At 41.2% G+C, this 22,740-nt stretch overlaps 1 protein-coding gene across 2 annotated transcripts; it reads left to right on the top strand.

Annotated features, from left to right (window-relative positions):
- The first annotated feature begins 1,788 nt into the window (after nt 1–1,788).
- On the top strand, nt 1,789–22,103 carry PAQR3 (progestin and adipoQ receptor family member 3). 2 transcript variants are annotated; one of them, XM_020988365.2, is made up of 7 exons: nt 1,789–2,081; nt 7,180–7,342; nt 10,556–10,711; nt 14,025–14,222; nt 18,441–18,531; nt 19,277–19,425; nt 19,745–22,103. In XM_020988365.2, exons 1-6 carry the CDS (start codon nt 1,897–1,899, stop codon nt 19,417–19,419), a joined length of 936 nt encoding a protein of 311 aa, XP_020844024.1. In that variant the 5' UTR covers nt 1,789–1,896; the 3' UTR covers nt 19,420–19,425; nt 19,745–22,103. The 2 variants fall into 2 exon arrangements, with proteins under 2 accessions (XP_020844024.1, XP_020844023.1); XM_020988364.2 differs by having other exon boundaries at nt 19,277–22,103.
- The last annotated feature ends 637 nt before the right edge of the window (nt 22,104–22,740 follow it).

The raw sequence follows: 22,740 nt of genomic DNA, 5'->3' as shown, positions 1-22,740 counted from the left end.
GACTCACAGTCAACATGGCACAGCTCTCATACCATCTCACACATAAAGGCAGATAGCACAATTGCCCTCAAGTACAGTGATACAAATTCAACAAACTTTATCGGAGGTTACTGCTCGCTTAGCACTTGAATGTCTCTCAGAAGATACTGCTTGTTTAGTACTTGCTGTATTCAAGTCTGGAAGTCCAAGGAAGAGAAAGCACGAGCTATTTCACGGTTCACTTTTAAATTGTACTCTTACATAATAAAGGGACAACCCCTCCAGCTAGAATCCATCCACTTTGAGCCTCCAGTCAAGTCCAAGTTAGTGTGCAAATCTACCTCTCCGGAAGGTGCCCGCCAGAAGCCTGCAGCAAAATCCACACCCTATAATCTAACAGAGTCAATTAGGACTCCAGAATCAACTCCCCGTTATGTTAATTTAAATGTTACCATGCTACAAAAGTATGATTACCTGACTTCCTCTAACTGAGGAACTGTAGAAATCGAATGACGGGTTTGCAAAATCCAGAATTGGGGTTTAGAAAGAGATGAATGGGAATAGGACAATTTAAGGGTAGAAGAGCGTGTGACGTTTAACCACAAGACCGAAGGGAAGAAACTAAGTCCAAAGCAAGGGTAACTGATTGAAAAAGGAAAGAAGGGTAGTGAGAGAGGAGGGTGTGATGAAGTCAAAGAATAAGTTTAGGAGAGGGAGACACTGAAAGAAACGTGTGCATAAGATTATGATCAAAGAGAAATTTCCAAGTTTTGCAATATGTAGGAGTTGTGCGTGATGATGAGATCATCCTCGCCTGTGACTGAGCTGGAACGGAGCGGCTAACGCACTGGGAAGCCCAAGTGATTAAGAGGATCTCAATATGTATATCGAAATCCACAATTTTAAGACAAGAGTTTGTGGTGGAAGGGAGTGTGATGACAGGGAATACTCTTTTTATAAATGAATGAATGAATGACTAGCCACCTGCCGCTAGGAGCTAGCCAGGATGATGTATCTGGTTGGAGTAAGTCTCAGCAGGTAGACAGAGGAAAGATAAATGAGCGAAGACAGCCTGCCAAGGGGCAGGGAGGAGTAAAGAGGGCGCCTCCTCCTCCTCCTCCTCTCCTTGGACGGCTGTGTGCGTGTCTGTACAGGGCAGGGGGAGGGAGGAAGAAGGGGAGAACAGGAGCAGAGGATACGGAGGGAGGAGAACGGGCCGGGATTCCTATCACACCATCCCCAAGTTAGGGCTTCTACTTGAAGACCTCCAGGGATGGGGGGTCACTACGTCCCAGGCGGCCCATTCTGCTTTGGGGTAGCTCTGTAATGAGGGTTTTTGTTTGTTTTTTAAAGCCCGTAGATAGTTTGCTTGCTACGTATCCGTTTGCATGTTGTCTCATCCATTAGACTGTAAGCTCCTTGCGGGCAGGGGCTGTCTTTTGCCTCTTTTTGCAGCCCCAGCGCTTAGCACGTAAGAGACGCTTAATAAACGCTAACTGCCTTCCCGACATGGAGCCTGGATCGGGCAGATTCCCCCCGTCTTCCCCCCCATGCTCCCCCATCCTCCCGGACCTGTCCGGAGCCAAAGCGCTAGCCGCCACAAGAGGCTGAGCGAGGCAGGGGAAGCGCGCGTGCGCGTGCTGCCCCCCCCCCCCCGGCGCGCTCTTCGGCTCCGCTCCGCTCTCCTCCCCGACCCAAGTGGGCAGGGAGTAGCCCGGTGGGCGGCGATGGCGAGGGCGCCGGGCGGGCCTCCGAGCCGGCGTGCTGACGTCAGCGCCGCCGCGGCTGCGCAGACGAGGCCTCGGCGGCCGCGCCCAGGAGCGGGGAGGGTCCCCGGGCGCCGCGTCGCCGCCCCCGCTGCCTCGGGGCCCGTCCGCCGTCCGGCCGAGGAAGGGGGCGGCGCTGGCGGCGGCCGCGATGCACCCGAAGCTGCTGAAGAACGCGCACTACATCGAGCTGGGCAGCTACCAGTACTGGCCCGTGCTGGTGCCGCGCGGCATCCGCCTCTACACCTACGAGCAGATCCCCGTGTCGCTCAAGGACAACCCCTACATCACGGACGGCTACCGGGCCTACCTGCCCTCGCGCCTCTGCCTCAAGAGGTAGGCGCCCCGGCCCTGGCCCGCCGCGCGCCAAGACTCGCGGGCCCGCCTCAGCCTGATCTTGGGGGCGGGAGGGGGGAGGGAAAGGGGCGGGACCGGCCTGGCCCCGCCCCCTGAGCGCGGGAGGAGGGGCCGGGGTGGGAGCCCCTTGGGGGGGGGAGCGGTGCGACTGAGCCTGGGAAGACCCCCCCCCCGGGGGCGGGAGCTCCTCCTCCTGGGGGGAGGGGGCGGTTTGACATGAGTCTGGGGATGACCCAGGTCCGAGCTCTTCCTCCTCCTCCTGGGGGGGCGGGGGAGGTGCGATCTGTACCTGTCCCCTGAGCCTTCTTTCTGGCAGGTTTGGGAGTGGGATTGACCCAGCCCCCCTCCTGCTCCAGGGACTGGGGGCTGACCCGACCCTCCTCTGCTCCTCCTGGGGGAGGAGGAAACCGACCTGGCCCCTCTCCCTGCACCCAGGCAGGCCAGAGTGGGCGGCACATAACTTGAACCCCTATTCTTAGACCCTTTCAGAAGAGGCCACCCCGATGTGCCGGCACTGCTGGATGTTGGAGGGATATGCAAAAAGAGAAATGAAATAGCCCTGGACAAGCATTTATTAAGCATTACCTGTGTGCCAGACTCAGAGCTAGGCTGGGTGATGCTAAGAAAGACAAATAGTCCCTGCCCTCGGGGCAATAAATCTGCCCTAGGCAATAGTCCTCTTTCTAAGACTGTAAACTGGAGTAAAAAAGCAGGTCCATAAAAAAAAATAAATAAAGTAGCATTTATGTAACGTTTTGAGATTTGCAAAGCCCCTTAAAATATAACCTGATTTTAGCCCTTCAGCCACCGTGGATGGTAGGTGCTGCTATTGTTCCCATTTTACAAATGAGGAACCTGAAGTAGATGGGTTAAGTGGCTGGCCCAGGGTCACACAGCTAAAGCTAAGGCTGGATTTAACCCAGGTTTTTCTGACTATTGCTGTGCCACTCAGGTTCAACAACAACAAGAAAAAGAAAACAGTTGAAAATACTGTTCTGCACAGGCTGTAGACGAGAAGCAAAGAACCTGCTGCTTGGAGACCTCAGGTCCAACCCTTTGACTGGCTTGGATTTTGTCAGAGGACCTTTGGCCACCCTTGAGCACCTAGAGGGCCTTACATGGCCTAGAAGCAGCAGGTTCCCCACCCTGGTCTAGACTGCTTTTGGAAAGTGATGTGTCCTGGGGCTAAGGTGGGAGGTCCACTGGCTGTTTCTCACTGTGTCTGACTTCAGTGGCCCTCTGGGCTTCTCTATTCCTCAGTAGGGATTTTAAAGATAGTGGCATCTCATTTCTGAGTAGCCATCCTAAATTAGTAATGTTCTCCCAGCTTTGGTTCCCCTTATTTGTCCTATCTTATTCCTCTCTAGATCAGTTTATTTCAGTCTTAAATAAAACAGCCTTCCACTGCTGCAACCCTTGTCCTTTCTTCTTCCTTGTTTGTAAATGAAAAGTTTTCACTTAACAGTGTGCTCAATACATTCTCTTCTGGTAGTTGGGAAGAACTACCACATGGAGTCATAGATTTAGAGTTAAAAGAGACCTTTCCAGTCAAACTCCTTCATTTTACAGATGAGGAAACTGAACGAGACTGAGGGAGGTTGTCAAAAGAATGGCTTGTCAGGCTGCACTCTCTTTTCAAGCACAGTCTTGCAAGGCTATAACAACTTTAACAGGACTTAGACTACTTGAAAGTCTGTCTTTAGCCTAAAAGCTGAAATTCCTGAGTAACAAGCAGATGGTCCCTGCCCCAGCTTCCAGAACCATTTCATAGAATGATAGTCATAAACCTTGATGAAATCTTAACGACGGTCCCTTCAGATGAAGCCAAAGAAGTAACTTGTCCAAGGCCTCTTGGCTTTGATCCTGGAAGGGTTAGAGTGGCCGGCTAGATCCCAGATTGCCTGATTTCCAGTCAAGCCCACTTTCCATTGTACCATGTTGCCTTGGCCATTCACATTTAATCCAGTGTGTGAACACCTTTAGGGGAGTAAAGGGTAATTAAGGTTACATGACACTGTTGACCATCCCCTTCACTGGTGTTTACTCCCTGGGTTTTCATGGTACTACTTCTTGTCAGACTGAGTGTTCTCAGGCTATTTTGTAAGTCCCTCACTTGTTCCTCACCCTCATTGGGGGTGTACCAGAGGCTGTAGATTGGCTTCATTTGTAATCCTGTGCATTTTATGTTATACATTTTAAAGCATTCTGAGAAGGGAGTCTGTAGGTTTTATCAGGCTGACCGGGACACAAAAATGGTGAGGAATCCCCTGATCTAGATGTTCTTCTTCCCCCCCCCTTCCCTCCCTGTCTCTCTATTTCTCCCTCTGTCTTTCCCCTTCTCTGTTCCTCACTCCATGTCTAGTCACTGTATAAGTCTTATTCCATCCCATCTCTTGTCCTTCCCCTCTGAACACTCTTCACTTCCACAACCTTAATCCAGGTCATCATTACCTCGGGTCAGGACTATTACTATAGACTCCTAACTACTCCCCCGCTTAGGCAATCCTATCTCTATTCCATCCTTCACACAGCTGCCAAATTGATATTCCTAAAGGACAGGTTTGATCATGTCAGAGAGTCTGGTGAAGTGTGTTTCCCTATTGCCTCTAGGATAAAATGCAGACTCTATTTGGCATTTGTCTTTCATAATCTGGCTCCAGTCTGTCTTTCTGCACTGTTTGCATAAATAATTCCTTTAATAAAGACAGAACCCCCAAGTAAAAGTGATCCACAAAGCAGTAAGAACAGTCTACAGGAATGTAAAACCCAAGGCAACAAGTTTAAAAGCTGCTAGCAAGGAAGTTACTTGGGGTCTCAGAGTTTTCAGTGGTTGTTTATCTACAAAGGGCCCACAGTTGATGCCAGATCAGTCCACCTGGGAGCAGAATGACTTCAGAGAGCCCACGTCTGTTCCACAGCTTCTTGGCTTAGCACCAGCGGTCGGTGATGTGGAAATGAGATAGTAACTAAAGCTTCCCTAGTTCTGCTGGCATCCTGGCCCACACCATCTAGCCCCTGTCTGTCTGTCTATCTGTTTCTCTCTGTACCTCTCCCCCTCCTTCTGTCTTGCCCTCCTTCCCTCCCTTCCTCTCTCCCTTTCTCCTCCTCTCTACCCTTTCCAGCTCAACTCTTTGCCTTTGCCCATCCTTCTAACTCTTCTCTTCTTAAGGCTCATCATATTCAGTTCTTTCAGTGCCTTGGATGGCATGGCCTTGAGTCTCTTAACAATTTGGTTTGCCTTTGTCTGGATACACATCAGTTTGTCATTGTGCTTCCTAAAATGAGGCAGTATTGAACACCATCTTCCAGTTGTGGTCTGGAGAGGCCAGAGTTCACCATTCCTGTCAAGCTGAACTTTTGGCTGTTCCTGAATTTGACCTGCCTCTTCCTGCTGTCCCTGCATTTGTCCAGGCTGTTCTCATATGCCTAGAAGGCAGTTGTTTGAAGTGCACTTCCTCCTTTCTCTTCTGCCTCTTGTAAAATCTAGTTCCCTTCAAGGCCCTTTCTCACACATGCCCTGAATCATTTACCAAATCCTGTCCCACCTTCACATCTCTTAATGCCTCTCATTCTTGCTGTTCACTTCACAACCTCCCTAGATGAGGTTCTTATCACCCCTGGCCTACACTATTACAACAGACTCCTAATTGGTCTCCTACCATCCTGCTTCCATTCAGTTATGTATACAGCTGCCAAATTGATATTCCTACAGCACAGTGTTTGATCATATCCCCCCCTTCTTTCCTTAGGGCCTTAAATATACAATCTGGCTCCAGTTTCTTTGCCAGCTAATTACACATCACTCCTAGTGTCACACTTTGACCTAACCAAATGGATTTTTGACTCTTCCCTGTATGAGACATCCCATCTGTCCCATCAGCTTTTGCATAGCCTGTCTCTCCCCTAGACTTGGAATGTTCTCTTCCTCTGCCTCTTGAATCCCCAGCTTCCCCCCCGAGAGCTCCTTCCTTCGGGCAGTTAGTCTGGATTCTCCCCGGTGTCAGTAGATTACTTTGTAGTGCCCTTAGGATGTTACTTTGTGTTGTATCTCCCCAGTGGGAAGGCTGGGACTGACTCACTTTTCTACTTGTATCCTTAGGCTCTGTCACATAATGGCTGCTCAGCAGTGCCTGGGGACTTATTTGTTAATAGGTTGTGGACGTAGAAGGGATCTTAGGAGGTAGCTAGTCTTACCCTTTCATTTTGTAAATGAGAAAACCGTCCCAGAAGGGCTTACTCCAAGTCACACAAGGAACACGAAGCACAGCCTAGATTGGAGGCCAGTTGTCCTGACTCTAATGCTCCTGTTCTTAAATTAGGCTGAGTTAGAAGACCCGAGTTCTAGCCCCAATTCTGCCACTAACTATGTAACTCAGGTTAAGTCATTAAACTTTCCTAGGACTTATTTTCCTCATTGGTAAAATAAGTGGTAGGAGGGGGTGTGGATCCTAAGGACCCTTCCAGTTCTGCATACGTGTAATTCTTTGAAATATCGAATTATGTTTTACCTAATCTAAGCTCAGTAAACTTGTCTGGACAAGTATTGACTAATTTTCTCTTAGTTTCAAAGTCAAAGGATCAAAGTTATCAGGCTGAACAGATTTCTCAAATATTTCCCAATTCATTGGTTGCTTTTCTCAAGTTCAATGTAATATCTGCATTTGAACATCCTTAACTACTTACTACTTTGTAACTGAGCAGAGTCGATCTAGAAATCAGATTTCAGTAGGGGACCATGGTTAGGACCTTGGAGAGTGTCTTTAGACTCATTCATTTATAGATGAAAAAACTCAGGTCCCAAAAGGCTAAGACATTTGCCCGAGATCACACAGAGTAAATCAGAGAACTGGTGTTTGAACTGGGGTCTGGACTCTAAAGTCCAGCATTCTTTCTATTCTGCCATGCTGCTTCTAACCTGAGGAGCTTCATACGCAAGTGGATTTGTTAGCTATCTGCCCTCAGTCTGCAAACATTTTAAGGGTAGATAGTAAATGACCAAAACTTTCCCTATAACATTTGAATGTTGGCAGAGTGCTGGACACTTGGGATCTGAAATGACGGTGTGCTTGTTTTGCAGTTTGTTTATCTTATCCAATGAGACAGTAAACATCTGGAGTCATTTGCTGGGCTTCTTCCTCTTCTTCACACTGGGTATATATGACATGACTTCTGTATTACCTTCAGCAAGAGCTTCTAGAGAAGATTTTGTCATTTGTTCTATTTGTCTTTTCTGCTTTCAGGTAAGTAACTTTCTAAGCAGTAGTGGAGGGTGAATTGTGAGGGAATGCGAGTGATATTGGATTGCCTCAGCCATTCTGTATGCTTAAAACAGCACAGAAATAAATAGGGCAAGGTAAATAATTCACATTTTCTTGTTATTAATCTTAGCATCAAAAACCTCGTATTTTCTTTTGGACATTTGAGATCCAGGTTGTTTCCAGGATTGAGAAACTACAGTTGCACAAGCAAAAATTTCCTTCTCCCACTTAAAAAAAAAATCCCCAAAGATTCCTTCACTTAATATTATTGTAAATTTCTAAATGAGGGCAACGACTGTTTTAGCTTTTTCTTTGTAACCCCAGAATTTAGTGCGGTGCTTGGTACACAGTCAGCATTTAATAAATGTTTGTCAGTGATTTATGGTTGCAATCAGTTTTATCAGACAGTAGTAAAATGTCTAATAAGTTAGTATAAACTTGTTTTTTTCCCTCCCATTGCCTTGTGTTGGTTGCTTCTACTATTTCTATTTTTCCTAATTTTCAACATTATATTGTGCTTATCTAACTTATCCATCTTTTTTATGTTTATTTCTGATTCTGTGGAGTCTGCTTAAACTCTGATCTGACTTCAAGTGGTTAGTATTTGCTTTACCTTTTTCTCAGTCTATTCCATTTATATGTTCATAGCATTTTAAATTAGTTTTGTTTAGTATTTCAATGAGTGACCTTCTGTCTAACATCATTATTCATTTTTTATGTTACTGGATTTTCAGGAAATACAGATGTGGTTTCCAAATTTAATAATTTGTTGAGAGTATGATAAAAATTATTGTAAAAGCAAACAACATTAGAAACCTAATTTTATAGTTTTAAACAACTTGTAAACACATTGTTTTCCAAAGAGATATGACCACAAAGTAATAAGACTGATTTTCACTTGTGATAGACGAAATCAACTTTATTACTTTATACTGTAGCTAGATCATATTTTCAATTCTGTAACAATGAAAAATGACTATTATATTTGAGAAGGTTAAACTATATTCTTTGGCTGAAATACACATAAAAACATTTGTTTATCCATATATGTCATTTGTAGATTTTCTATCATACCTAAAATGTTGTCATTCATTTCAGTCATGTCCGGTTCTTCATGACCCCATTTATGGTTTTCTTGGCAAAGATATTGGAGAAGTTTGCAGTTTCCTTCTCCAGCTCATTTTACAGATGAGGAACTGAGACAAAGAAGGTTAAGTGACTTGCCCAGGGTGACACTAAGTGTCAAGGGCCTGGACTTGAACTCTGGCCCAGCACTCTGTCCACTGTGCCACCTAGCTTCCCCTTGTTGTAAACAGTATACAAATGTTCATCATCACCATCCTAGGTGGTAACTCTTAGGCTTAAAAGTTTGCTGTAATCACTAATAATCTTCATATGAAGAATCTGCCATTCCAAACATTTTTTTTCTCTCTTCAGCTCACTCTGTGGAATGGATGTATTCTTTAAAAGTGGTTTCTAACACAACTTAAACTGATCCCCTGCCCCCATTTTTTCATTATAAAATCGGAATTTTTTTCTAAAAGAAGAAACAATTTAACCCTAAGGATAATAAAAACAATACAAAAATGCAGTAAGCATACTGAGATGCTACAGCTAAAGGAAAAAAGGAAAATTAAATTTAATCATTTCTGATTAAAATATGTCACATATCTATTCCCCTACCTTCCCTCTCAAAACTGAAAATGAAAGTCCACAGACTTTGTAAACCGTTATTAGCTCCCATTGTACTTGGTGGTGGTTTTGTGCAGTTAGTGTTTAATGCAAGTCTAAATGGGCCATTACTTCCTGTCAAATCCAGACTGCCGGCCTCTTACCAATCCAGTCTCCTCTGTTAGCCATGAATTTAAATTTGGGTGTTTCTCTCTCTCTCTCTCTCTCTGTAGGTACATATATGTACAGAAACCACTGATTCCCCCTTGGTCTTTTATATTTCTCTATACATTGTATATTGTAAAAGAAAATAGTAAACTGATCAAGCAAAAGCCCCAATGACTATATCATTTGCCTTATTATCTTGCCGAAAGAGCAGGGTTGGAGAGAGCACTTGAGGACTTGGAATGGCCAGAGTGGGAAGGCAGAATGTATCCTTCCTTCTTTGACTACAGATACATTTTTTGAGACCTGCAAAACCAAGAAACACATCCCTTCCCTATGAACCAATCTCAAAGAAAAATAGTTTCTGAAGTAATATTTAAAGTTCCTTTAGAATATGTATTATTTCCTTTAGATTTATCAGAAAATTATTTTTACTTTACAGTTGAATCTTGAGATGTTTACTATTTTTTATTATGCTTAATGCCTCCTTTTAGAATCTAAATCCAATTTTATAATCAGAATCAATGAGGAAACAAATGTTTCCATAAAGTTTGTTAATAGACTTTTCAAGAACATATCCATCCTACAGAGTGAGATATAATAGTCCTTAGTAGACAAAAGTTGGAAAATATATCAAGAAAATTAAATACTTTATGTATTTTAAATTTATTCATTTTGATATTCTCTTTGTGAAAAAGTCAGACTGCAGAACAACCATCTTCTGATTTAATCAATGCTGTTAGAACCATAGATTTGGAAGGGACCCCAGAGATCAAGTCCTCTAATCCATTCACTTTATAAATGAGAGAACTGAAACTCAGGTCTACTTAGATAAACTCACACGCCTGACAGCAGCAAAGCTGGCACTAGAACTCAAGTGTCTTCACACCCAGATTTCAGCTCTTCCCACTCTGCCCTTTCCTTATTGTGCCGATTGTTGGGCCCATGGACACGATCGGATGCATTGTTTTTTGAGTCTTAGGCTATAAACCAACGTAGCTTTAAACATGCTGGTTTATCCTGGAATCAAGAAAAGCCATATTTAGTGTGTGGTTTTATCATGAAACTCTTGGTTACTTGATAAAAGATGTGATAGGTTGATATTCTTTTTTTAAAACATAGTTAATAAATGTACTGTTCTCACAACGTTACTGTGCTTAATCATTTTGATTTAATTTGATCATACATACTCTTAATAACTAAATCTTAGATAATACAGGATGTAACTTAATGATATTTTTAGATTGAGAACTTTTTTTAGATTTTTAGGTATTGGATTCAGTAATCATTGCCTTGTTTTTGGTTTTAAATTTGTCTTTTCAATGTCACTAAGCTTTGTTTTATTTTTGCTTTTTGTAGGTCTGCATGCTTTGTTCTGTAGGCTATCACCTTTTCTCTTGTCATCGTTCAGAAAAAACCTGTCGGCGATGGATGGCATTAGATTATGCCGGAATTTCTGTTGGCATACTGGGTTGCTATGTGTCAGGAGTATTTTATGCATTTTATTGTAATAATGTAAGTAACTTAAACATATTTCTTATTGGCCTTTCAATCTTTCATATTGGTGTTTCAGTTCCCAGGATGAAAGCTTGTATTTATGAGTGGTGCATAATTCACTGAGGGGGGAATATAGAATGTTTTATGTGGAAGTAGAATGTTTATTTGTAAAAGTGATTCTTGGGGTGGGAACTGAGTTCTAGAATCTGAGTCATCTTTTTTACCAATTTTACTGTTCTTTCAGTAAAGAAAACTTGTGTGCCATGGGCTGCATACATTGAGTTATTGTGTGGTCATCCAGGGTCTGTCTGTGCTGTTTGGCAATATAAGCTTCAGTACTTTCACCCTCATTTATGAAGATCCTGCCACGTGCCAGGCCCTGGTGATAGAGAGACAAAAGTGGAAAGTCCTTGCCCTTAAGGACCTCACAGTCCTGTTGGGGAAAAGTAGCAGGTACCTAGCAAGTGAAATACAAAGTGTACATGAAGTATACAGAGTACTCTCTACTGTTAATTGATGCTTAATTTTCATGTGAGTAGTAGTCACATCACTTAGTTACTCCTTAGGCATGCAGATGGCTCTGAAAACTGCATCCTTAAGTCAAAATTTTCCCCTTCTCTCCAATTCCCTATTATTGCCTGATATAGCTCTTACCACAGTCTTGCCAGTACACAAAATGAGGCTCATTATCTTCTTTTGTTTTTTTATTTCTCTGAGGACCAAAGCATTTCTCTCAATTGCACAGGTATAATTGAAAGCAAATGAAAGAAAGTTAGGTTTGTCTTCAGTACTCCAGCTTCCTCTTTCTTCATGCCTTTTCTTCTACTTTTTGGCACATCCTCAAAGCTGTACCCGCAAAGGCTTTTTTTTTTAAATCTCCATTCTGTTATCTATCTTATTAGCTATCCCTCCTCTGGAAATGAAAGTAAACTTGTATAGGCCAATAAGGCAGACAGGAAGGAGGCAAATTCAGTCTTTGACATAAGTTTCTCCCACCGGAGTGTTGGTGAAAGAGAAGACAACTCTGGAGCATTATAATAAGCTTAGGAAGCAAAGAATCCCAGTGTCCTGGAAGCATGTGCGTGCACGTGCGCACACACACATACACATACACACACACACACTCATGAGAAGAGCCAGAAATGAGTAGTTTTCTTTTCTTTTCCCTTTAGAGAATGGGATAATTTTTGTGTGTGGATAGATGGATAGATAGATAGATAGATAATTTTTGTGTGCATACACGTAGATAGACAGACAGATTGGTTTTACTTAAACTGTTTGGGGGGGGTAGGCAATGGGGTTAAGTGACTTGCTCAGGGTCACACAGCTAGTAAGTGTTATGTGTCTGAGGCTGGATTTGAACTCAGGTCCTCCTGAATCCAGGGCTGGTGCTCTATCCACTGCACCACCTAGCTGCCCCTACTTAAACTGTTATTAAACCAGGCCTTCCCCATCCTGAACATGTAGTTTAGTAGATCTGTTTTTAACCTAAGTCTAGAACTTTATATTTATCATGATATTTATTTAAGTTAGATACAGTCCAGTGCCTATGGAGATCTTTTTGAATCCTTGTTCTGTTATCTAATTCCTCCCAACTGAATGTTATCCACAGATTTAATAAACATGACTTTTGCATCTTTATCCAGATCACTGATAAAAGTGGTGAATAAGACAGCCATGGCATAGCACTGGAGACCTTCTTCCAGGTTGCACAAGGGTTCATTACTTTTTCTTTGTTGTGTTCTTCTAATGAATGGATTATTTCCTACTCACCTATGGACAATAGTGGGTTTTGTTTGTTTGTTTCTTAATAAAACTTCTACGCTCCTGAGAATTTTCATCTTAGACTAGATCTTGAGCTAAAGGATAAGGCACTGCCAGGGAAGGCCTCCTCTCACACCCTTATGGGATGTTGTTTGTCTCTTTGCTCTTTGTGCTCTAGGTAGCTTTCTCTATTTTCCCTGCCTTATCCTCTTCCCTCTTCTTTGGCTGCCAAGGACACACCTGCATCCGAAGACACACAATATCCTGTGGACCTCCAGAGAGCATGGAACTAGAGCAGGATGTTCCAGAGTGGCTGAAGAGAGAAATCAGAAGTTTGAGAGCAGAATTTAACAAGAACAGATGACCTGCACAGCAGAAGGAACTGGCAGAATAGAAAACTTGAATCCATGGTAGCAAATCTCACCAAAGATATGAAAGAGAGCAGCAGATTTAGAAACCTCACTATTCCAGAGAAGCTAAAAACTATTAAAAGAACCCATCATCTCTGTATCAGCAAAACATGTCGATATCAAAGACAAGATCCAGAGAGAAAACCTAAGTATCACAGGCCTCCCAGAGGAACATGACAGATCAACAATTCTGAACACCATATTACGAGGAAACTACCCAGAACTTCCAAACACAGAAAATAGAGCTCTAATGGAAAGAATCTACAGATTGCCACCAGGGAAATAATTGTGTGCTTCACTCTCTTAAGATACAGTGGTTAAATTTTAAAGTTCCAGTGAAAAACATTAAATGCTACAAGAGACCAGGAAAAACACTTTCAAACATTAAGGAAGATGAAATGAAATAATACAAGACTATTTTATACCCCCCAGAAACCAGAGAAGGGAATGGAATAACATATTCCAAAAGTCAAAGCAGCTTTAAGATGGTCAAAAATGATATAGTCCACAAACCTGAGCTTAATCATCAATGGAAGAAGGTGGATGTTCATTAAAAGAGGATCAGTCATTTGAAGTATCCTTGCAAAAAAAATTAAGTAAGGAAGAATGGTTAGACCTGACCACATAAGCGCGGAAGAAATCTGTGCTTTACGTTAGAGGCATCAGGCACTCCTGAATGCAGCTCAAGCCAAGTTACAATGTAATTGGGAAATATTTAACAAAATCAACAAGAGTACAATAAAACATAAGGTTAATTTCTCATATTCTAAGTCAGTTTGTGGCCCACAAGGCTCCTTATTTGTGATTTGGTGGCCCCTATTTCTATTGAATTTGACACCACTGCATTAGGTAAGAAAGACAAGAAGGGAAACGTACACAAGAATGAGAAGGATCTCCTAGTACTAACAAAAAAGGGCAATTGAAAAGTCATCCATAATAACCTATATGCCTGCTTCTCATCTCTAACATTGTTTGTTATGTGTGTATATAAGAACTGTATTATTTTAGTATATCTTTCCAAGAATTCACAAGCTAAGGAACAGCTTTTAATATGAAAAAAAGGGAATTGAATAAAAAATTTGGATTTATAATTCAGAAGCTCTAATTTCCCTGTAATTAACTAACAGAAATTCATTTATTTTTCCTTCCCCTTCTAGTACTGGCGTCAGGTCTATCTGATTATGGTGCTTGCTATGATCCTCACCGTCTTCTTTGCTCAGATTCATCCCAATTACCTCACTCAACAGTGGCACAGACTTCGTTCCATTATCTTTTGTTCAGTGTCTGGGTATGGAGTGATTCCCACCATTCACTGGGTCTGGCTCAATGGTGGTGTTGGTGCGCCTATTGTACAGGTATGTTGTTTGTGGCCAAAGCATTTTTCATTCTCTTCTATAGCTATCATCTCTTTGGGCAGGGATTTCACAGGGCGTTAGAAAACCAGGAAGGACACTGCCATCATCTGGCCACACATTTATAATTGCAGATCAGCATTGTCACTTTGTGAAGAAAGAAGGCAGGTCGTTCTTTACTAGAGTAGAAATATCTGAGTCCTTTGCCTTCTTTCCCCCTTTTATTCTGCCAGCTGAAAAGAAAATTTAAACCTATTTCACTGGTCATAATTATTTTCATTACACATTTAAAAACACACTAACAGGATTGGGATGAGGATTGACAATAATTAAGAATAAAAGATGATCAATCAGTGAGCGGGAGAAAGGAAACCAAAATGTAAATAGACATTTCTGCTATTGATTATAAACTCTTTTACTGTATTTTGGGGAGGCAGAATAACAAAGTTAAACTTATTGGCTGATAGATTTTTGAGAAAGCAGGACATGGACAAGGGGCCCATGGGATGGGTTATTGATCTGCATGGCTGAAGAGAGTTTCCTGATTGATGTCATAGATCCATTTTGTTGTTATGTTTCTTTGTATCTTAGAAACCATCATCCATAAAAATGGTTAGTGAGGATTCTAACAAAAGGCCTTTTTATTTCCCATCACTTTTTGCCATATTTTGCTAATCCTAGAGAAAAAGGATGAGAACATACATAACTACAGATCAGCTTCTTAATACTATTACCTTGGTCTATACAACTTTAATTTCAGAAATATTTAAACTGAATTGCAGTGTCTAGCACTGACACTAAACATCTGTTAGGATCATTTAGCAAGCTTGGGGGCCAGTCAGCAAGCATGTATGAAGCACCTGCCGTGTGCCTGACACTAGGCTAAATGCGCTAGGACAGACAAAAACAACACATCTACTCGTGAAGCGCTCCCATCCTGCTGGAGATTGGGACGTTCCGTTCATCTTTACACCCAGAAACGCAGAGAGAACTGTCAAGCCAATCCCCACCTAAACTTTGAAAGGGCAGCAGGGCCACCAAAGTGGTTTTCCTGAGATTGATAAAGTTAGGACAAAGATAATTACAACTAACAAGGAGTTTTACCCCGGACTTCATTCCATGTGCCGCCACACTAACACCACAAAGCACTCAGTAGTACAGGATACTCAGACTTCAGTTCTTCTTGTGGCTGAGCTGTGTATTTGATTACAATATACTATAGTGTGACATTAGACTGTAAGTGTGATAAGTGAATATCTAAATGAAACAGAAGGCACTAGTGTGGAGAGTACGTTCTGTATAACAACCCTGAAAAGTAGACAATTCAGGTATTTTATCCCCTCTTTACAGATACAGACTGGGGCCCTTGAGGGACTGACAGAGCAGTAATCAAAATTAGTGTGGTGTGGTTATTAAATACAACAACGCGAGGAAACAAACTGTCATTGCACATGTACAACAGGTGGAAGGCTTTTCCCAAGGAGGGAAAACAACACCCAACAGGAAACTAAAAAGGAGATACAGGTTTTATCAAGCAGAGAAAAAAAATGATCAGTAAAAATTGTAAAACCAGATGATACGGACGATAACAGGTGTGACAGAGGGCATGCCCATGGTAGAGAAGAGAGCCGATACTCGGGAGAAAACAGGGAACAGACTCGAGAACAGCATTTATTTGGTCAAGTAGACTTTACACCACTAACTTGTGGAATGGGACACAGAAGTGTGATACATAAGGAAGAATGAATTTAGTTCTTAGGATCCTAGATTGAGAGCTGTAGGGATCTCAGAGATCCTTGTGCCCAATCCCTTCTTTTTATGGGTGAGGAAACTTCAGGACTGTGACTTATCCAGGACCACGTAGGTAGTGACCAGGAGAGGTGAGATTTAAATCCAGGGCTTCTTGACTCCAGAGCCAGAACTCTTTCCATTACCGTGCTGCCTCTACTGTGAGTAAATGAAATCAGAACAATATCACATGGCCAGAGAGAACTGTCTTTGAACAAAGAAGCATTGGTTAAGCACTTACTGTGTGCGCTATGTGTTCTGCTAAGGGGATACAAATGCAGACACTTGGTCTTCAAGAAGCTTAAATTCTGATGTGGGAGGCTTATGGGGTGTTAGCCAGGAAAGAAGATTTTGGTTTGGAAAGTTACAGGGGGGAGGTAGGTGGCACAGTGGATAGAGTTCTGGCCTTGGAGTCAGGAGGACCCGAGTTCAAATCGGGCCTCAGACACTTAACACTTACTAGATGTGTGACCCTGGGCAAATGACTTAACCCTGATTGCCTCACCAAAAAAAAAAAAAAAGACAGTTACAGGAATGGTGAAAAGATTGACATACCCCTTCCACCAGCATTACTGATTTGATTATCATGCCAGAAGGGTGGGCAGGGTACGAGTGCATTGGCAAGGGGATGAAGTGAGGCACAGCTGGCCTGATACAGTGGACTATGTATGAGCCACTAATCAGGACCTCAGAGGCCCCAGGGGAGAGCTGTAGAACTGAAAGCATTAAGCACTCCAGGAATTATGATTGATCACTGCATTAATCCTAGTTCTTAAGTCTCTCACAGTTGTCCTTTACATTGTAAGAATGGTAGATTGTTCTCCTGTTTCTGCTCACTTCACTTTGCATCAGTTCATACAAGTCTTCCCAATTTTCTCTGAATCCAACCCTTCTATCATTTTCTACAGTGCAGTAATATCCTACTATATTCATATATAATAATCTATTCAGCCATTTCCTATTATTGGGCACACACCTTGTTTCTAATTTTTTGCTATGAACTGTCTTCCAAAGTAGCCCCTTCCACTTCTGGATGTCTCTCATTATTTGGAATTTTTTCATTGCCTCAAGTCTAAATCTGCCTCTCCATGTTTTCTACCCACAATTTCTAATCTGGAACCAAGCAGAATAAATCAGATCTCTCTGCCCTGTGATAGATCCAAATGCCTGCCTTCTCCCCACTTAGAGCTTCTCTTCTCCAAGTTAAGCATCCCATGTTCCTTTAGCTGAATCAATATTGTATGATTTCGAGGTCCTCCACCATCCTGTTCACGTTCTTTCATGTACTTTTCAGCTTATTGATGTCCTTTTGTGAAAGGTTCCCAGAACATTCTGCTGTTTGTTCTGTGCATATTTGCCTTTTCCTCATAAATGCCAACTTTATACCAACAAAGAGTGTTACCCAATTTATGTACTCTATATCTTGCATCCTCCTCCCTAGTTATTCCTGGACACTGTTTAAAATTCACTTACAATTCTGTCCAAGATTGGTTTTTTAGCTGCCAGATCACCTCAGTGACTCATATTTAGCTTGTATTCCACTTAAACACCCAGTTGTTTTTCAGATGAAATGCTATGTAGAATGGACATAAAAAAAGAAGGTACCACGTGAGTAATTGGTTCTAAACTAGTAAGATGAAATATAATTGCAATAAATAAATATAAAGAGCCAGTATGTACTTATATTGGGGGGGCAGTGGGGTTAGAAGGAATCAAATACCTAAGTGCTGTTTTAAATTTGACTTTAGAAATCGATATTAAAAAAAAAGATATAAATCTTACCATAACTTAATCAATAGTATGATTCAGTTGCCCAAAAAATTCATTAATTAAAAGACCCACACACCCCCTCCCTAAATGAATATATCCTCAGGCTACACAAATAGACCACTTGATGAAGGGAATTTTGTCTTGAATTCTGTACTGTTTAGACCACATTGGAGTATTGCGTGGGCACTAGAGCGTTAGAGGGAGTTAGAGAAAGCAGAGCAAATGTGGAACCTGGCTAAGATGGCGATGGGTCTGAAAACCATGGACTGTTTAGGGGAGCCAGTCTCCAAAAGGGTCATTTGTTAAAGAGGTTGGATGATGGAACAGGCCTCAGAAGTGATGAGCTTTCCACCTTTCACAGATGTTGTAGCAGTTCCTACATTTGGCTCTGCTACTCCAGAGGTCCTTCTGACTGGAGAGTCATTGATCAAGTCTTTGTGTTCTGGATGAAGCCCCTTAGACGTGTGGTACTTTCTTTTGCTTCCATTATATTCATATGGCCGATGTGGAATTGGGCTCTCTGTTGGAGCTGAGCTAGTCCCAGAATTGGCATCCTGCCTTTCCTCCCATGTGTATTACTGCAGTGCTCTGTGCTTCAGGGGAGAATTATGGTTATAAGTGCAGCATGGATTGTCACCCTGGCATATGTGCTCTCATTTGCAGGAGTTTGCGCCTCGTGTGATTGTGATGTATGTGATCGCTCTTGTTGCTTTCCTCTTCTATATCTCCAAAGTCCCAGAAAGATACTTTCCAGGTATGTGGCTCTATGAGAGTGCTAGACCTGCCTCATTTGAAAAACTCCATTAAAAAGTGTTTATCTGATAGTCTTTCACAGTATGACTATCATGGAAGTGTTGTGCACGACCGCACATGTAATCCCTATATCAGATTGCTTTCTCAGTGGAGGGAGGAAGGGAGAGAATTTGGAACTCAAAGTTGTAAACACGAATGTTTAAAATTGTTTTTATATGCAACAGGGAAATAAGATATACAGGCAAAGGGGTATTGAAATTTATCCTGCCCTACAGGAAAATAGAAGGGATAGGAGAGTGGTGATAGAAGGGGGGGCAGATTGGGGGAAAGAGTATTCAGAAAGCAAGTCGTCTTGGGGCAGGGGGAGGGGAGAGATGGAGAGAAAATTTGGAACTCAAAATCCTGTGGAAGTGAATGTTGAAAACTAAAAACAAATTAATAAAAAAAGAAAAAAATTGTTTATCAAAGCATGAGAACAAATTCTCCCCACACTCCCAAGAGATGACTTTTGTCGCATGAGTACCTTTACCTTTTATAGGTTAAAACAAGAAGCTATGACTAAAAAGTTTTCCTTTCTCATATTAGCCATATATCTCCCTTCAAGAACTCTGAGACTTACTAGGTCTGTTAAAGTGGTTGAGCCTGGTGGGCTGCTCTTGCAAGGCCAAAGGTAAAAAAGTAATGTCCGTACCAGCACCTTGAATTGGTAATTAGGTATATTTTTTTTCTCCTGTTTATCCTTATAGGACAGCTAAACTACCTCGGGTCGAGCCACCAAATATGGCACATCCTTGCAGTGATCATGTTGTATTGGTGGCATCAGTCCACAGTGACTGTCATGCGGTACAGACACAGCAAGCCTTGTCCTGACTATATTCCACATTTGTGAATGCAGGTATGGCAACCTGGTATAGTCAAATGTCGAGCAATATTAGATGGTGGAAACTGTCTATTCTTAATACTTCGAATGTGCTGTTTTTCTTTTGTTATCTTAAGGTGTGTATCATGATTAATATTTTGTGAAAGTTTTAAAAAATACACTCAGGGGGATTTATAGTTGCCCAGTAAGTAACTTAATGGGCCTCACAACTTATTTAATTTTGCTGTATGTATTCAGCTTCTCACGTATGCCAACTTAACAACAACAAAGAGTGTTAAACCAATCTATATCGTTGAAAATGAAGTTATTTTATTTACCAGCTTTATTTCTCTAGGAAGCATTCAACATTACTGGAAGATGGCATCTGTGACTACAGAATTATTCTTGTATTCACCCCTATTGTTTATAAACGAAGATAAAAAAAAAGTCAAGTTTAAGTGCCTGATCAAGCCAATAATAGCCTGAGTACTAGAGTAGTGGATCTGAATAATCATTTGGATTTGACTTAAGTTTACAACAAGGTCTCTTTTTTTTTCCTTTACTTTGAAAATACTAATTATCAAATGGTTGTGTTGTATAGGTTTTCAGAAGAACATTGCCCCTTTCAGGTTTTAGGGTTTGTCATAATAAACTTTTTTGTTACCTCCCATGAATTTTAGCTCTGAAACTTGATTTTAAACAAGCTTGGAATATATACAGATGTAGATTAACTATATGGTCATTCTCATTGGAAACTAAGATGATTTAGCAATGAGACCATATTCTTATTATTAGATCAGCCACAATAGCTAATTTCATCTGTCTTTCCAAGCTTTGAACATTAATGCAAAGAAAGGGCCCCAGAATTCCCCAGAGCTGGAGTCATGCTAAGCATTCACACATGTAACCATTTTCCTAGAAACTGAGGATCAAAATTCCTGATAAAAGATCCCAGCTTCATAGGAGTATTGCCAAGGCTTCATTTTGAAATCAGCCGTTAGCTTTGGAGTAAAAGCACTGATTCTCAAAGTTCTTGGTCTTAGGACCCCTTTTACACTCTTAAAAATTGAGGATTCCAAAACGTCTTTGTGGATTGTATCTATTGATGCTTTTTTTTAGAAATAAAACATCTTGGTATTATTACGACAATAGGTTTTATTTCTTGGCTGTCTTAAAGGGTTCCAGGGAACTCCAACCACACTTTGAGAACCACTGGAGTACAGTAATACAAGTACCCAATTGGATTAGTTATGGTTCTTCATACTCTTGTCCCCTAATGTTAGCATTGTGATTATACTACAGTATTGTCATAGAAATAACCAATATTTGGAGTCTCAAAATTGGAATTATTTCCATTTATGTACTTAGACATGCAATCTCAGTGTTCTGTCAAAGAAATGTTTTGGATTCTCTTGTTCTAATATACATAAGATAAACACTGAAGAACAAGAGGGCTATGGTGTTAAAATGTAATGCTTCAAAAGTTAAATTGAAAACTTGAACAGGCTTTTAAAAAATAAACTATACTTCATGAGTTAATAGTGTATTTGAAGAAAATTAGAATTGCTCGACTTTCCTAAGGAATGTTGAATAACACATTCAAATTATACATCTGGTATGACCTTTAGAATGCTAATTTTGCCTTCATTTATCCATCTAGAAAATGGAAATGTTAACTTTTCTCCCCCAGCTTTTGAGATACTCAAGTGCAGTATATAGGTAAAGTTTCCTTTTTTTTTTTTTTGTTAAAGAAACAGCGTTTCACATTTTCCGGTGGCACTCCCACTTTGAAAATGGCTATACAGTAGTTAACCCCATCATGCCTTTAGAAAGCTCCTCAAAACATTGGCTGTATATCCTCTCAAGCATTTCTTATTTTAACATTTTTGCCTTCAAACAATCAATCATTTTGCCTTCTTGGGCAAAGGAAAAAGGATCTGTGCTATGCCACAGTAGTTACAGGTAACTTAAAGAGTTCATCTGGGTCTTCAACCTGATTATTGTCAAGTCTCTTCAGCATAAACAAATAAATTTGTTCTTTGCAACATTATTTGATACTTATACAATGGCATGAGCAAGGTTTTTTAAATGGACTATACTAGTCTCGGGGAGAATTGTATAAGAAACATCTCAACACTTAAAGCCTTTATTCTTGTAAATTTTGTACTACTTGTAAATCTTAATGTGGTATATTTATTTGTTGAGGTGTTAATGAATGTAGGTTGCAAACAACTCTAAACACTTCAGTTTGTCAATACTGACTGACCACTACTTGTGTGTGAACTCCACACTGGTATTTTTAGAAGTCTTATTAGTTAACATTAAATGACTACTTACAACTTGCCTCCCAAATTTGAGCCTTTATAAATGTACATCTGTTCATTTTATTTTCCAAACTTGTCAGTAAAGCAAGTTTAAAAGCGCACTAATATTCTAATTACTAATAAAACTTGAGTTCTGCCAGGATCAGAAGCTGCTTTAAACTGTAGACTAAAAAATTTTTTTTAAGTTTGGAGCCATTTTGAATTTTGTATAGTAATTTATGGGTTAGTAGTCAACTAGCTTTAATAACACAAGTATCTTTGTATAAAGTCAAGCCATTAGCAACAAGTAGCAAAGATATTGTCGCTTTGTGTTTATACTGAGTGCAATTTACAGTGGGCTGCATGGAAAAAATATGTATTCTGTAAATAAATGGGATTTATTAAAACATATTTATGAGTGTCTTTCTAAAAACTGTTTTTAAATTTGAGTTACAAGGAGCCATAGTTTAATCCCCACACTCAAAGCATGAGTCCATTCTACATAGCAAGTCATCTAATACAGCTGTGTTGACATTAAATGTATCCAGTGAGGAGGAAATGTCTTTCCTGTGGAGGCAGTTCATTCTGGTTTGGTATAGCTCTCATTGAGAGGGAATCTTCTCTGACTGTTGAGCTAAAATCTGGTTTCCTGTCAGTCATTCCGACCCATCCCCATTGGCTGCCCTGCCTCCCCACGGGACAGCCCTTCAAGGTTCCAACCCAACATTGTGACCACCCACTTTAGGATGAGCTCTGACCACACTATTGTAGTTGCTGCCACGTAACGTTGCTGACTCATCCTGAACCCATGGGCCGCTAAAACTTTCTGTTTCTCCCACTTCCCTTAACTTTTGTAGTTTGTTTTTTAAATCAGATATGGGACTTATCACTTATTCCTATTAAATTTCATCTTATTAGCCTAGGAGTCAGTGTGGTATTTTTAAGAGAGAACAGGCCCTGGAGCCCAAGTCCCGCCTCTGCCTAGCTGGGTGACCTGGGGCAAGGCTCTGAAGACTTTAAGTTGTAAAAGGACTTTCCTCATCTGTGT

Source organism: Phascolarctos cinereus, unplaced genomic scaffold, assembly GCF_003287225.1.
Source record: "Phascolarctos cinereus isolate Bilbo 61053 unplaced genomic scaffold, phaCin_HiC Scaffold_9;HRSCAF=440, whole genome shotgun sequence".
In the NCBI taxonomy this organism is placed as follows: domain Eukaryota; kingdom Metazoa; phylum Chordata; class Mammalia; order Diprotodontia; family Phascolarctidae; genus Phascolarctos; species Phascolarctos cinereus.
Note: the sequence above shows the minus strand (reverse complement) of the source record. Positions and strands in the feature narration are given on the sequence as shown.